Raw genomic sequence first — 16,995 nt, forward strand, 5'->3', positions numbered from 1 at the left:
TCCTAGAACCAATTCCCTACAAACACTGAAGGAAATCTGTATCTCTGTATCTTTTTTAATATTATGATTAAAGACACTGCTCAATTTACCTACTTGCAATTTTCCATTTTGAGGATACCAGTCAGTCAATATGACAGTGAAGAGGCATCAGTGACTTAGAACAAGAGATATTTCAATGGACTGATGTTGCGTGCTGTGTCTTATTTAAAAAATAAAAATTAGAATCAGTGACTCTTCTGAATCTTAGCAACATGGTTTGTTTTTTTACTTATTATTTACTTTCCATGGACAGCAAATATTCCAAAAATAACATAATTTGTCTTGTCTGCATATCATTTCCTTTCTTCCAAGAACAAATATGACGTAAGAAATTATTTTGATTGTGTTAATGTTTTACTGAATAAAATAGATCCAGGCTTTTCCAGTAATCAAAAAAAAATATTAAAGATTCTGAGGTTGTTTCTGTGGGTTCTCAGGGCAGAGAATCTAACTCTATGAGGCTCTATTTATGTTACTATTGTTACTGACCTTTTTTTAAAACAAGATTATGTTCTGGGTATTTACTTTCATTGACAGAAATTACCTCTAGGATCACCCAAAGATTCCTAATCAAGTAGTGAAGTAGGTTACATACACAACAACTTCAGTTATCTTGCTTCCTTATCTGTAACAGGAGAGACTGAGAAAGCAAAATGATCTAGAAATGATGATGCTGGGTTGGACCAGGTTCCAAACTGAGACTGGCTGTTCACGAGATGGGCTACCTTAGGCAAGTCACCTAAACCTCTGAACCTAGTTCCGGACTGATCAAGACGGGATAACAACACTATTGTGCCTGGTCTTTATAAAAATGAAGTAAGATAGGACTTCCTGCTGGTTCAGTGCCTAAGACTCTGCACTCCTAAAGCAAGAGGCCTGGGATGAATCCTTGGTTAGGGAACTAGATCCCACACGCCACAACTAAAGATCCTGCCTGCCACAACTAAGACCTGGTGAAGCCAAAAAATAAATACAATGAACATTTTAAAAATAATAAGATGAATGAAGCATTTAGTCCAATGCCTTTCTAGAATACATACCACAGAGTTATTAGGTGCTTTTGTCTAAGTACATTCAAAAGTAACTTTCAAATTTAAAATTTGTATTACCTCTCTGTACAACAACCAAGGGAACTTGGAGTTACTTCCACTCTATTCCTTCCCCTCAAGCCTCAAATGTACACAAATCCACTTGGAATAATTCCAAATTTTGAAATACTATTTCATAGTAGGAAGAATAGTCAGAACTCTGAATATATAAGAAAATCATTCATGTTCACCCAGGCTTCATATTAAGTGAGTAGTCTGCAAATTAAGATTCTCTAACTTCTCTGTAGTGAATCAGAAGTCAAGACAATGACAAAGTTAAACTTTCTACAAAAATAAAATCACTACCAGACTTGTGCCAGATGCAATTCCACTACTTAACAATCTCACAATCACTCTGAGTGGTAGATAAGCTAAGCTTTATTTACAAATAAAGAAAGGTTCAGACAGGTCACCTAGAGCCAGACGTCCTAGAAGGTGAAGTCAAGTGGGCCTTAGGAAGCATCACTAAAAACAAAGCTAGTGGAGGTGATGGAATTCCAGTTGAGCTCTTTCAAATCCTAAAAGATGATGCTGTGAAAGTGCTGTACTCAATATGCCAGCAAATTTGGAAAACTCAGCAGTGGCCACAGGACTGGAAAAGGTCAGTTTTCATTCCAATCCCAAAGAAAGGCAATGCCAAAGAATGCTCAAACTACCGCACAATTGCACTCATCTCACATGCTAGTAAAGTAATGCTCAAAATTCTCCAAGCCAGGCTTCAGCAATATGTGAACCGTGAACTTCCAGATGTTCAAGCTGGATTTAGAAAAGGCAGAGGAACCAGAGATCAAATTGCCAACATCTGCTGGATCATTGAAAAAGCAAGAGAGTTCCAGAACAACATCTACTTCTGCTTTATTGACTATGCCAAAGCCTTTGACTATGTGGTTCACAACAAACTGTGGAAAATTCTTCAAGAGATGGGAATACCAGACCACCTGACCTGCCTCCTGAGAAATCTGTATACAGGTCAAGAAGCAACAGTCAGAACTGGACATGGGACAACAGACTGGTTCCAAATAGGGAAAGGAGTACATCAAGGCTGTATATTGTCACCCTACTTATTTAACTTATATGCAGAGTACATCTAGAGAAGGCAATGGCAACCCACTCCAGTACTCTTGCCTGGAAAATACCATGGACAGAGGAGCCTAGTGGGCTGCCGTCTATGGGGTCGCACAGAGTCAGACACGACTGAAGTGACTTAGCAGCAGCAGTAGCAGCAGAGTACATCATGAGAAATGCCGGACTGGATGAAGCACAAGCTGGAATCAAGATTGCCAGGAGAAATATCAATAACCTCAGATATGCAGATGACACCACACTTTTGGCAGAAAGTAAAGAACTGAAGAGCCTCTTGATGAAAGTGAAAAAGGAGAGTGAAAAAGTTGGCTTAAAACTCAACATTCAGAAAACTAAGATCATGGCATCTGGTCCCATCACTGCATGGCAAATAGATGGGGAAACAGTGGAAACAGTGGATTTGGGGGGCCTCCAAAATCACTGCAGCTGGTAACTGCAGCCATGAAATTAAAAGATGCTCACTCCTTGGAAGAAAAGTTATGACCAACCTAGACAGCATATTAAAAAGCAGAGACATTACTTTGCTAACAAAGGTCCGAATAGTCAAAGCTATGGTTTTCCCAATGGTCATGGATGGATGTGAAAATTGGACTATAAAGAAAGCTGAGCACCAAAGAATTGATACTTTTGAACTGGGGTGTTGGAGAAGACTCTTGAGAGTCCTTTGGACTGCAAAGAGATCCAAGCAGTCCATCCTAAAGGGAATCAGTCCTGAATATGCATTGGAAGGACTGATGCTGAAGCTGAAACTCTTAACACTTTGGCCACCTGATGTGAAGAGCTGACTCATTTGAAAAGACCCTGATGCTGGAAAGATTGAGCATGGGAGAAGAAGGGGACAACAGAGGATGAGATGGTTGGATGGCATCACTGCCTCAATGGACATGAGTTTGAGTAACCTCTGGAAATTGGCAATGGACAGGGAGCCTGACGTGCTGCAGTCCCCAGGGTCGCAAAGAGTTGGACACAACTGAGCTACTGAACTGAACTGAACAGAGGTCAAATTCATTTGCTCAAAGCCACACCCAAGTTTACTAGCTGTCAGCCATAAAAATCAAACCCAGGGCTATGTAATTCCAAAGGTCATAAACTTAATCCCTCCTTTCCATTTCAATGCACGTAATTTTTTTGCTTAAGGCTTAGTATCCTGGAGAACATCCAAAAGGCATTTTAGCGGTCAGAGGGCATTTCTATCTAAAGGCGGCGCCCAGCAATACATAAATGCAGAACCATCAAGCATACAATCTCTTCCCCTGGAAAATGGAGCTTACCTTTAACAGAAATGTTGAAAGGCTTTTCCACCATCCCAGACACTGTGTTCACACTGCAGACCCAGACTCCTGAGTCAGGGGGTAGGATCCGGTTGATGGTGAAGGTAGCCACGGAGAGATGACCCGTGTGGTTAAAGTCTTTTGGCTGGAAAGGTCAAATACAAAAAATAAAACAGAAGCTTCTACAGAGGTATAAACACAAAGGTTCATAACACTGACCCCATCTCATTGTTAAATAAGAAGTTTTCTAGGAGAGATTAAGAAGATCAGTCCAATGCTTGTATAAGCGTTGGCTTATTTCCAAAGCTATTGTAGTAACCCTGCAAGTTTATGTTGGATTGATGCCCTCGCAGATCCTGCTGTTGTAGTTGTGTGTTTGGGAGTATGGGATAAACACTTCCAAGCAAAAAGTCTAATTCCTTCTAAACTGCTTCTGGTAACATTTGTTCTTTTATGGTCCAATGCAGTGATGGCTGGGTGAAATGACAAGATGGCTTCTGAAGTGTTTGAGAGGCTGGCTGAGTATGGTATTCTGGAAAAAGTCAAGGCTCTGAAAACACATGGGCCCAAGCTCACATCCCAGCTCTGCCAATTCTGGCCAATTGTTTGGGCTTCCCTGGTGGCTCAGACACTAAAGAATCTGCCTGCAGTGCAGGTTCAATTCCAGGCTTAGGACAATCCCCCGGAGACGGGAATGCTAACCCACTCCAGCATTCTTGCCTGGAGGATTTCATGCACAGAGGAGCCTGGTGGGCTACCACCATGGGGTCACAAAGAGCTGGACACGACTGAGTGATTCTCACTTTCTTTAGTTATTTAGCTTCACCCAACCAGTTTCCACTTCTGCAAAATAACTAACTAATGTTAAGTGAGACGTGTGTAGTGTGGTCAGCTCTCACCAGAAGGTAGCTGTGACTAGGAAAGGCCAGCAAGATTTTGGAAGCTGTCAGTCGGCTCCTACTATACCTGCTGCTGCTGCTACGTCACTTCAGTCATGTCCGACCCTGTGCGACCTATAGACGGCAGCCCACCAGGCTCCCCCATCCCTGGGATTCTCCAGGCAAGAACACTGGAGTGGGTTGCTATTCCTTCTCCAATGCATGAAAGGGAAAAGTGCAAGTGAAGTCACTCAGTCGTGTCCGACTCTTAGTGACCCCATGGACTGCAGCCCACCAGGCTCCTCCATCCATGGGATTTTCCAGGCAGGAGTACTGGAGTGGGGTGCCATTGCCTACTACACCTAGTGGATTGTTAAAGTGGAATCAGGAACATCTGATGTGTGAATATTCTGCATATTCTGCCCCTAAGACATCACTTGGATCTACCTTCTGGTCAAGTTGATTTTTGGTCATATTTGAGAGAAAAATAAAATAACTAGTTCCAAGTCTTTAGATAACAAAATAAATCAATTTCCTGCAGACCACTTGTGACACAGAGAAATTTGAGGTGGTACCTGTCTCTGCTGCATTTGGCACTGTTGAGAGAGGGAAGGGAAACATGTGGGAAAGTAGCTTAGTCCTTATTTCTTTCAAGCAAAAAAAAAAAAAATCATGTGGTAGCACCCTAACCAGTGGTAAGTGCCAGGTATGAATACCCAGTCTTGTCTGAGATGTGATACACACACACACATACATATACATGATAGAATACTACTCAGCCATAAAACAGAATAAAAATGACCCATTTGCCACAACACGGATGGACTTATTATCATACTAAGTGAAGCAAATCAGACAGAAAAAGACAGATATCATATGATATCAGTTATACATGAAATCTAAAATATGACACAAATGAACTTATTTACAAAACAGAAACAGACTCACAGACACAGAGAACAGACTTATAGTACAGAGAACAGACTTACAGTACAGAGAACAGACTTATAGTATAGAAAACAAACTTATAGTATAGAAAACAAACACGGTTACCACTGTGGAAAGGGAGAGGGCTAGTGGGGCATAAATTAGGAGTTCGGGATTGGCAGATACAAACCACTACATAAAAAAAGGATTTAGTCTATAAGAGAGGGAACCATATTCAATATCTTGTAGTAACTTTTACTGGAAAATAATCTTGAAAAATAGAACTGAATTACTTTGCTATATACCTGAAAATAACACAACACTATAAATCAACTACGCTTCAACTATTAAAAAAGCTATAATTTGTTCTACCAAAAAAAAAAAAAAAGAGAGAGAGAGAGAGAGAGAATAACTCTTACACGTAGCACTGTCCCATCTGGCTTCACCAGGGTCATTTCTTCATTAGCAGGTCGGGGCCAGCCAGATGCTTTGCAGATGGGGTTGAATTTACCACTGTTCACTTCTATATGATCTGGCAAATCCTCTATCTTTGGAGTCATCCTTGGCACACCTGAATGAAGGAAACAACACTGTGAAACCTAATCTTTAACACAGCATAAGCAGAAAATATGAAAGTAGTTACCATCTAGCAAGTCATGTACTGAGCAAGAAATTGGCAAGTATTTTATTGTTTTATCATTATATAATAAATTTTTGGGGGTAGTTGCTCTCAATTCCCATTAAAATGGTTACCAGAACCAGAATTCACACCCTTTGCCATAATGATGTACTTTCTCAGGGTCCTAGGGGATACGGTCTCAATGCTGAAATGGTCATCATCACCACATCTCTGCAGATCTGACTGTCCAGTCCCTCTCTTGCTTTTTAAGGGAATTTATTTTTACAAAAACAAAAACCAAAGCCAGTTCTTCTCCCACTCTGCAAGCCCCTGATTCTCTGATCAACAATGTGATCATTAGTTTTGATATCTGAGAGATGTCTCATTGATTGGGAAGACTGCAACTGGCTGATGATTAATTATATTCACATTTACATCCAAGAAGGGAAGTGGAATAAAATTCCCCTAATCAATTTCTCATCAGTAGCCAAATAAAGAATACTGCTGCCAACATGGAAAGGAAAATAAATGCCTCTGATATCAATAAAGGCATCAGGATTCCTTACTTAATATCTGCAGAGTAGAGAATGAATAATCCTGAAATTTAACAATTTTATCCTGAACTGTGGGGTCTTAGAGAGTTTTGGACCACATGTAGGACACAACTGAAAACGGTCCAACACTCGGTAAATAATGTAGGAGATGGACATGCACTTAAAACGTTGGAAAAGTGGCTGAGTCCTTTCCAGAAAAAAAGAACAGCAGTCATTTACAAGTTGCTCCATAGCAGTGTTGAGAGGAGGTGGGGGTCAGGGTAAATGCATCAATATTGATATTATATATTATTATCCTATCTCTCAAGCCTAGAATGAAACAAGTGAAGTGTACGGAGCAGGAGAAGAAAAGGTCTAATAGCCACAAAGGTATTCTTTGATACATCTGCAGAGCTGGGGAGACTATAATGAGAAAATTTGCCAAACTGTTTAGCACACTTAGGTACTGGTGTTGGAATTGTTCGAAGTGCTCTAACACTTTCAATCCATGCCTTTTCTTCTCTGTCCCCTTGCAGTTTTCTGCGATTGGATGGAGGTTAGAGGAACAGGTAGAGGGTGTGGGGAAAGGGGTCTGCCCCTTGAAAGCCCAGAATCTGGGTCTAAGTTTGAGAGTCTCACATTTTTTTTGCAACACCGGCCTTAGTACAGAAAGGAAGAAGTGAAACAGAAAAGGCAAATCATTAAGCTTGTTTGTTGCCCACTTTCAGTCCATCCTCTGACAGCCCCATAGCCTTTCCTCCCCTCTCTACACCCTCCCAGATTCCTACCCTGTAGCAAAGTCCAAATCCTGGGGTAGAAGGGAAAGTATAAAGCTGACCAGCTAAGGCCTTTGAGAAAACAGTTGGTATTTCTCTCCATACTTGTTCTGATATTTAAAACTCACAGAGAAAAGACTACAAATGTCTTACTACTCTGAGTGCAGATTTCACTGGACATATGTTATTTATATTTGTTTGACTGAAAATGTAATATATGTTTATTATTTTTAAATTTTAAAAATATGCTTCTTTTGATTTTAAAAAGTATATTCTAGAACAGGGGTTAGCAGACTTTCCTTAAAGGACTAGATAATAAATATTTTCAACTTGGCAGGCCATATGTTCTGGGTGGTAACTACTCAACCCCGTTGTAAGAGCAGCCTCACATGATCTATGGTAAACAAAGGGGCATGGCTATGTTCAGACAAGATTTTTTAATGAGAACAGATGGTAGGGCAATAAAAAGGAATGAGAAGCATACTGATATGTGCTACAATATAGATAAACCTCAAAAACAGTATGGTAAATGAAGAAAGCCAGCCAAAAAAAATCTAATGTTGTAATTCTTCCAAGTAATTCTTTCACTGCTGTGCATATCCAGGGAAAAGTCTGGTCCTAGAAAAGACCGTCAAAGAGGCAGACAGAGCTCTCAGTGGCTGGTTATCACTTACTGTGCTACAAAGAGCACGAGGTTCATTCTCTATGGGAAAGGCCAATGTGAGAGTCCATAAAGAAGGTTCAGAAAGTGGTCCTTTAGAACAGAGGATCTATTCTTCCCTACTTCTGCTTGGAAACAGAAGGAGTTTAAGACTCTTGGGCTCGTGGGGCAAGAATGATGCCAGCAAAGCTGGGTTCAGATGTGCTGAACTCGGCCCTGATTACAGTGTTACCTTGCTTTACCTTCTTTCTCACACTGGAGCCCTTGGCGTCCTGGAGAGCAGAGGCATCCTTGGAACCGATCACACTTCTCCCCATTGGTGCAACTGCACCTGAGCTTACAGTCTGGTCCATAATAACCAGGCTGGCATGCTGTCAACAAAGGCATCAACAACTAGTGTTAATATGGGGGAAGGATGAAGATTCAGGCTGTAAGTGGCTAGTTTTATTTTTCTCTCCAAGCTATCAACCTTACCGGTTATAAAAGGTAGTAAGTGATATATCTGTATTACCAAGAAATTAAAGGTTAGAGAAATTCTGATTCCAGGCAAGTTGAATAAGCACTTACCAGGCCACCTGAAAGCATTGATGAGTGATGAGGTGGGAGGGAGGATGGGAAGGACCAGGAAGGCTCTGAGGGGAATTAAAACTTGGAAGATGGGAATGGTGTGCTCCCCAGCTTTTAGTCCCATGGTCAGGACAGCTGACACTATGTGGGGATGTTAGAACTCCAGAGAAAACCTGAAGTCTTACTGGTAGAGAAGTTTTAGAGGACAGAGTCAGGGCAACTGCAGCCACTTAAAATTGGGAGGGAAAATTTAGAAAGGAAGAACCAGAGGGAGGAAGTCCCAAATTTTTGGCTGCTCCCAGAACCACACATCTTTAAGTGCAAGCTCAACACAGCCCAGCTAAAGGTAAAAGGAATGAACTGAGTCTGAGCTGATGCCTGGGAGTCAGAGTTTGCAGTTTGAGTCACCCCAAGTTGATTGCCTTACAGGACATAACAAACAAAATAAACACTCCTGAGAGGAATATACTGCACTGCAGAGTCTCCTCACTGTAAATTTCACAATGTTTAGGATACAATCAACACAAGGAGAAATGGAATAGTGCCACGTAGTCCATCTTCCAGCAGTGCCAGATGTGGAAAAAACTGACTTTGGGGAGCAAATACTGAAACGTCTTTGAGCTCTGGCTAACTCACCACATTAGCATTTGTTAGGGAGGGTCTAGCATATTTGCCTACAGATTCACGTTAAGTCGGGCTCCCTATTTGGCTCAGTGGTAAAGAATCTGCCTGCAGTGCAGGAGATGCAGGAGACGTGGGTTCTATCCCTGGATCAGGAAGATCCCCTGGAGGAGGAAATGGCAACCCAGTCCAGTATTCTTGCCTGGAGAATCCCATGGACAGAGGAGCCTGGTGGGTTACAGTCCACAGGGTCTCAAAGAGTTGGACATGACTGAGCACACATGCGTTCACGTTAAGTTACCGTGTGATAGTCAATATGAAAAGCCTACTGGAAAGTAGATGAGAAACGTACACCTCTGAGCTTCGAGTAGGTGAAGCTACTAGTATCCACAGAAGATAAGATCTTAACTTCCTCAATTTTCAAATCCCAAATCTTGTCTGTATCTGACATAAAAGTACTGATATTTATGATGTAGTGAAAAAAGTAAATCTATGCCTTTCCAGCCCAAAATGTGGTCTGAAACCCAACAGCATCATCTGGGAGCTTGTTAGAAATGCAGACCCTCAGTCTCCAGTCCAGACCTATAGAACAGAATCTGTGTTCTAAAAAGATCCCCAGGTGATGTGTATCAGCAGCACTTTCTAAGTGGTCCAGAGTCTTAATACAAAAGCATATTTAACTTCGGATGAAAGTATCTTTGATTCAAAACCCTATAGCTCAGCATAGACAGCTGACTGAGTAGTCCAGGTATGTCCTACACACCGATGTCTGGGAAGCTGGGAATCCTCGGTATACCTGCTAGAACCTTGTTTCTTCAGGGTGTGACTGGCCCATACCTTCATTGCACTGCAGACCCTTCCAGCCTGTGGCACAGGAACACCCATAGGGGTCTGGGAGACAGAACACGAAGGACTTGCATCCCTCTGGTTCACTACACCTTTCTTTACAAGTTCTGCCAAATGTGTGCGGTTCACATGCTATGGGAGAGAAAAAGATGATTCAGAGGCAAATACCCAACCCTTTGAAAGGCATGATTCTTCTTTTCAAGGGTCTCTCCTAGACCACTGAACATGGAAAATATTCCAGTCTGAGCCATGGAATGGTCAGGGTAAAGAACCCTCATGGTCCACCTTACAGATAATGAAACTGCCTTTTGGACAGGACATAGGAGCCACTACTCCCAGTCATGCAGGTCGTGCATTGCACAAACTGATGGAACGGTGTTCACATCAATGACGTCACAGATTTGTACACCTGTCACAACTTTCCCCTGGTGGCTCAGCTGGTAAAGAATCCACCTGTGATGCAGGAAACCTGGGTTCAATCCCTGGGTTGAGAAGATTCCCCTGGAGAAGGGAACAGCTACCCACTCTAGTATTCTGGCCTGGAAAATCCCATGGACTGTACAGTCCATGGGGTCGCGAAGAGTCAGACACGACTGAGTGACTTTCACAACTTTCCAGTGGTTGACAATAAAGAGCCTTTTCTGAATTTACACAAAGTTACCATATGGTGTCACAGAGGCCATTTAGCTTCCATCCCAACTGTGTCCAGATCTAAAATTTGGATCCAGCAATGATGGATTTTAAATCCACAAGGTACTCATCAAGCACTCTTGACTTACCCTTCTCACATGTTCTCCCCATAAACCCAGGAGGGCAAATGCATTCCCCAGTATCTTCATGGCAGATCCCATTGTTCATACAAGTAGTGCAGATGCGGTTACATTCAGGTCCCCACTTCTGAGCTTCACATCCTTTGGTTAAGGAAAACAAAACTCTGGTGAGTGGAGCACATTCATTCCTCAAAGCTCTACTGAGCACCTGCGACATGTTAGCCACATGAGTGGACGCTGGTGAATGAAGATAAATAAAACACAACCTCTGCTCTCAAAAAGCTAAGAGTCCAATGCGGGAAACAGACATGTAACGGAACATGATAAAGACAAAGACAGAAGTACCCAATTATTTTTTTAACTTTTCATTTTATATTGGAGTATAGCTGATCAACAATGTTGTGATAATTCCAGGTGGTCAACAAAAGGACTCAGCCATACACATACATGTACCCATTCTCTCTTAAACTCCTCTCCCATACAGGCTGCCACATAACATTGAGCAGTGTTCCTTGTGTTATATATACAGTAGATCCTTGTCGGTTATTCATTTTAAATATAGCAGTGTGAGAACTACCTAATCTGCATTAGGGTTGGAATAGGGCATAAAGGAAGGCTTCCCAGAAGAGGTAGTATGTGAGTTGACTCTGTACGACCTCCTAATTGACAAAGAAGATAATGCTGGAGAGTGTGTTCTAAGCAAAGGCTAGATTGGGAGGAAAACATGGTATGCTTGAGGAGCTGCAGGTACAGTTAGAGACAAGAGCAGTGGTTTTCAAAGTGTGACCCCTGATGAGTAGCATCTCCAATTATCTGGGAATCTGTTAGAAATGCAAACCCCAGACTCCTATCCATGACTTACTGGATGAGAAACTCTGGAGGTAGCTTAGTACCCTATGCTTCACAGGTGTTTTAGATAATTCTGAGGCATGCCAAAGTTTGGGAACATCTAGTTTAAAGAATCCCATGGACAGAGGAGCCTGGTGGGCTGCCGTCTATGGGGTCGCACAGAGTCAGACACGACTGAAGTGACTTAGCAGCAGCAGAAGTTTAAAGAATGTGGAGAAAAACCTAAATGGGCAAAGAATCTGAAAAAGAATAGATATATGAATATGTATAACTTTACTGTACATATGAAACTAACACAACATTGTAAATCAGCCATACTTCAATATTAAATAAAAATTTTTAAAAGATGAAGAATGTGGAGAAGGGAGCCAAGCTAAAAGGGGAAGCAGGAGCTAGTAGCACTCACATATTTTTCAGGTAGAAAGCGCAGAAGAAATGAAGCAAGATCCAAGACCGAAAGCACAAGAATGGTAAGAGGCTTCCCAGATTCGTATTTCCTGGCTCCTCCACTTCAGTGCCTGGCTATCTGAGATTGTTAATTAGACCCAAGGATACCTTCTAACATAAGGAAAAGTCAGGGGGAGTGGGGTGGGGTGACCTTTTGTGGTCAGGAATTTAGTTTAATTTTTCTTCTGAAAGGAACTAATGTCTTTGTCCCTGAATATGAGTCTCACAGTGGTAAACGTGGACCTGTGCCAACGGCTTATAATATTTTTGGCAAGAACTCCTGGTTATCAGTATTTTCTCTAGAATAATCAGTAAGACTGTCAACACAGACCCAGTCTGACAGGCAACCACCTAACAGATAAAGCTACAAAATGTCTCAAAGCTAGTGTTTACATGCCTTCATGTATAAAGGGGAAAATCCTACACAATCAGTGATTTCTTAAAAGCCAGACCCCGGATTATCTTCAGACGCTGAAAACTAATGCTGACAGAACCCTGGGATAAAAGTGGGTCTCCTGTTACAGTAACCTATGTACCAATCTGTAGACCTGTCACAGTTTCACTCTTAATCCTGGGAAAGAGAAAAGGATTAAGCTTGAGGAGATAAATGGGGTGATCTCCCAGGGATGAAGGCAGGAAAAGAGTTCCTTGATAAGCAACAAGTACGCAATTCGTTGTCTTTTAGTCACTCAGTCGTGTCCGACTCTTGCGACCCCATGGACTGTAGCCTGTCAGGCTCCTCTGTTCATGGGATTTCCCAGGCAAGCATACTGGAGTGGGTTGCCATTTCCTTCTCCAAGTATGCAGTTAGGCCTCTGTGATTTTCTTCAAAATATAAAAAGGTTTTGTGTTTTAGGAGACTATAGATCCATGGCATCCAAAGATAAATCTTACAATCTTAATGTTTTCAAAAAATCTTAAAAAAAAAAACCAACTATATTGGAGTACAGTTGCTTTACAGAATTGTGTTAGTTTCCACTGTACAGCAAAGTGAATCTGCTACACTGCCATGGAGAGAATTTATGCTGAAAAGAAACCCTGTAAGTATAACCAGTTTGATTTTTAATACTCAGTCTTTATGACAGAATACCACACTTAATGGCAGAAGGTGAAGAACTAAAGAGCCTCTTGATGAAAGTGAAAGAGGAGAGTGAAAAAGTTGGTTTTAAGCTCAACATTCAGAAAACAAAGATCCAGTCCCATCAATTCATGGCAAATAGAGAAACGGTGGAAACAGTGACAGACTTTATTTTTGGGGGCTCCAAAATCACTGTAGATGGTGACTGCAGCCATGAAATTAAAAGACGCTTAGTCCTTGGAAGAAAAGTTATGACCAACCTAGACAGCATATTAAAAAGCAGAGACATTACTTTGCTAACAAAGGTCCATCTAGCCAAGGCTATGGTTTTTCCAGTGGTCATGTATGGATGTGAGAGTTGGACTATAAAGAAAGCTAAATGTCAAAGAATTGATGCTTTTGAACTGTGGTGTTGGAGAAGACTCTTGAGAGCTCCTTGGACTGCAAGGAGATCCAACCAGTCCACCTTAAAGGAAATCAGTCCTGAATGTTCATTGGAAGGACTGATGGTGAAGCCGAAACTCCAATACTTTGGCCCCCTGATGTGAAGAGCTGACTCATTTGAAAAGACCCTGATGCTGGGAAAGATTGAAGTCAAGAGAAGAAGGGGACGACAGAGGATGAGATGGTTGAATGGCATCACCGACTCAATGAACATGAGTTTGAATAAACTCCAGGAGTTGGTAATGGACAGGGAGGCCTGGCGTGCGGCAGTCCATGGGGTCGCAAAGAGTTGGACATGACTGAGCAACTGAACTGAACTGATTCCTAGGGTTCAAATTTACCTGAAAAGATATTCTAGTTATGAGAAATGGACAAGTGCCTTCAACTGTACCTCATTTCTTAGTAAACATAAAAGAGGTCAAGCAGGGAAAGTGTTAGTCATTCAGTCGTGTCAGACTCTGAGGTTCCAGGGACTGTAGTCCGCCAGGTTCCTCTGTCCATGGAATTCTCCAGGCAAGAATTCTGGAGTGAGTTGCCATTTCCTTCTCCAGGGGATCTTCTCAACCCAGGGATTGAACCCAGGTCTCCTACATTGCAGGCAGATTCTTTATTGTCTGAGCCACCAGGGAAGCTCCAAGTAGGGAAAAGTACTTTTAAAAGTACTTTTAAATGGGATGGTTGTGACCCAGCTCAAACTTTGTTAGAATGATTTTAGGTATTAGCAGTGCTTTTCCAACAGTTTTACTGAAATGAGAGCAAAAGAAAATAAATGTGCTTCTGACAATCTAAAAAGGAGACAAGTTGGAGATCAAAATGTGTTTGAAGTCTTTTATCTTAAAAGTTCAGGAGAATTTTAAATTCTAAACTATGCTAAATCTTATTTGCTCTGATGTTAAAGAAAAAAAAGCTTTAAACCTTTTACCATGTATCAATATCTGATGTTTCTGATATTGTTATGAAATTTGCCAATTTATCCCTGATTCTGAGCATGGAACATGGTGCTATATCACATTGGAGAGACCATCTTTTTATTAAAAAATTTTTTTTAAGTTATAAAAGTATGATAACACATTTACATGAGACTTGGAAAATATAGAACAAAGTTATATATAGTTCCACTATATATTACAATCATTTAAGTAGATAAATTAAGATTTTTAGTTGGAGTTTCAATATCAAGCTGGAGAGCCCATCTTAATGAAGTGAATGCAAATTGTGTCCTTGCCATTCAGATTCTCAAAGAAAGGAGATGAATGAAAGGGGATTTTATTTGCCCAAACTAGATGACCCACACTTTTCATAGGTCTATTGTCATACTGCAATACCTGTTTATCTATTTATGTATGTACCTGCTCTGCTTGAGAATTACCTGAGGGACAGTCAGTCATCTTATTATCTTTGTATTCTCAACACCAACATAATGCTTGGCAGAGACTTATAATCCACACAGATTTGTTGAATGAATGAATGCATGAATATAATGCAAAGCAAAACAAGTACTTTCATGAATTAGGGTGCTGGTCATTAGAGGAATGACAGGGTATCCCTGTCAGAATACTTAGACCCGAAGGCCTGAACATTTCATATCATGAACACCTAACACAACTGGGGAAAACTTAGGGCAAGTTTTTTGCTTTCTATAGATCAATTTTTGGTAAAAATGACTGGTGATAGTTACTTTCTACCTTGATAGCTATAATAGGGGGAAAACATTTTCACTAGTTCTAATACTCTCATTTTTCAAACCTGAAAACAGAAAACACATTTTGGAGTTAAATGATCTCAAAAGTGTGTGATTTACGGGGGACTTAGTGTTTTAACTCGGAGAAAGCAATAGCACCCCACTCCAGTACTCTTGCTTGGAAAATCCCATGGACAGAGGAGCCTGGTGGGCTGCAGGCCATGGGGTCACGAAGAGTCGGACACGACGGAGCGACTTCACTTTCACTTTTCAGTTTCATGCATTGGAGAAGGAAATGGCAACCCACTCCAGTGTTCTTGCCTGGAGAATCCCAGGGACGGGGGAGCCTGGTGGGCTGCCGTCTATGGGGTCGCACAGAGTCAGACACAACTGACACGACTTAGCAGTAGCAGCAGCAGACTAACCCAGAAGGCCTAACTCTTCTCCCAGTAGCAGACACCCTTTGGGGGGACTGTCCAGCTCAGAGGGATTCCCATTTTGTCTGAGGAAACTGCTGCTATTCAAGTGTGAGGCCCTAGTGCCCTCGCTGTAATATGCGGCTCCACCCCCATCTATAACTCCTTGGTCTAGGCAGGTAGACACCTGACAAATATTTAGACCCATCTGACTCTTTATCCTGAGAGTTTAACACTTAGAAGTAAGTGAAACATCACTGAAGCTAAGTTAGGGTAATGGTAGCACCCTCCCACACTGCAGTGCTGAGCTGCAGATCCTCCCTGGAAGACATTTTCTGGAACTTGCTTGTCAGCCTTTAAATCAGTTTTTAAGAGTCTTTAGTATACTTCCAAGTCATCCCAGTTTTTGCTTAAGTATCCAGAGTCAGTTTTGGTTACTCACAACTCAAAATTGTAACAGCTACACCGTCACTTACTCCGGACTATGAGCCTGGTGAAGGCTGAGGTGAAGAGGTTTCCTCCTATGTACCTGGCCGAGTACACGCCAGCATCCTGGGGCTGAGCGTGAGGCACTTGCACTTCCAAAATGTCAGGGACTTCGTGCCGGGGCACCGAGTGGATGAAGGAACCTGTAAGGGAGAAGAGTGAAGAGCCATGGGTCACCCTCACACACTCCTGTTCCCTTGTCTGGCCCCTCCACTTGATCAGCTTTCCCTGACCTGATATAGAAAATGTGCTCAAGCATATCAGATGTGGGAGAAGAATGAAAAGGTTGCTATTGAATGCTCTCCCAAAACTCGAGAAAGGGATGGTGTTGGAGCAGACAGGTTAGTCTCTGAGGTCCACCACTGAACACATGAAGATGAGGGTAGCCTAACGTTCTTATCTTCTGCAGGGAGAGGCAACTAGGCAAACCTGGGGAAAATGTCAGGTAACCTTGCCAAGCAATCAATTAAGAGACACCTAGAATTACTACTCCCATCTGTAAGCCTCACCTATCCACAGAACTCAGACTAGTCCCCATCAATATCTCAGCTGCATGAGACAATTGCCACCAGATGCTGCCAAACAGTAGTTGGACACAGACAGATTTGCATTGCACAGTTAGACCCCAGAATCACCACCAACTGGCGTTCCAGGTTCACTCTGCCCTTTCCCTTAGCCTTGCAATCAAACAGTGTCACGTATCACATGGCAGAATTGGAGACCCCAAGATTCCATCATGATGGAATTTTGTTGAACATTCATAGTTCATGTTGCATATTCCCATAACATCTTATGGAAAAGATGAACTTTTTGGCTAACCCAATACACTGTAGGTGCATTTCACATATGTATGTAAATCTCCATTTTACTTAATTTACTTAAGTAACCAAACGTGTTACCTAAGACAGCTTCTAT

The 16,995-nt window shown here is 41.8% G+C and overlaps 1 protein-coding gene across 2 annotated transcripts in view; it reads right to left on the reverse strand.

Annotated features, from left to right (window-relative positions):
• The window catches only part of TEK (TEK receptor tyrosine kinase), a 104,951-nt gene that overhangs the window by 34,230 nt on the left and 53,726 nt on the right, over window positions 1-16,995 (reverse strand). For both annotated transcript variants that reach the window (XM_027549071.1, XM_027549072.1), the window contains 6 exons: window positions 16,071-16,223; window positions 10,689-10,820; window positions 9,901-10,041; window positions 8,118-8,246; window positions 5,706-5,857; window positions 3,482-3,626 (listed from right to left, as the gene is read on the reverse strand). In XM_027549071.1, coding sequence (XP_027404872.1) covers window positions 3,482-3,626; window positions 5,706-5,857; window positions 8,118-8,246; window positions 9,901-10,041; window positions 10,689-10,820; window positions 16,071-16,223 — 852 coding nt within the window. The remainder of the gene's footprint in view (window positions 1-3,481; window positions 3,627-5,705; window positions 5,858-8,117; window positions 8,247-9,900; window positions 10,042-10,688; window positions 10,821-16,070; window positions 16,224-16,995) is intronic.

This window comes from Bos indicus x Bos taurus, chromosome 8, assembly GCF_003369695.1.
Source record: "Bos indicus x Bos taurus breed Angus x Brahman F1 hybrid chromosome 8, Bos_hybrid_MaternalHap_v2.0, whole genome shotgun sequence".
NCBI classification, from domain to species: Eukaryota; Metazoa; Chordata; class Mammalia; order Artiodactyla; family Bovidae; genus Bos; species Bos indicus x Bos taurus.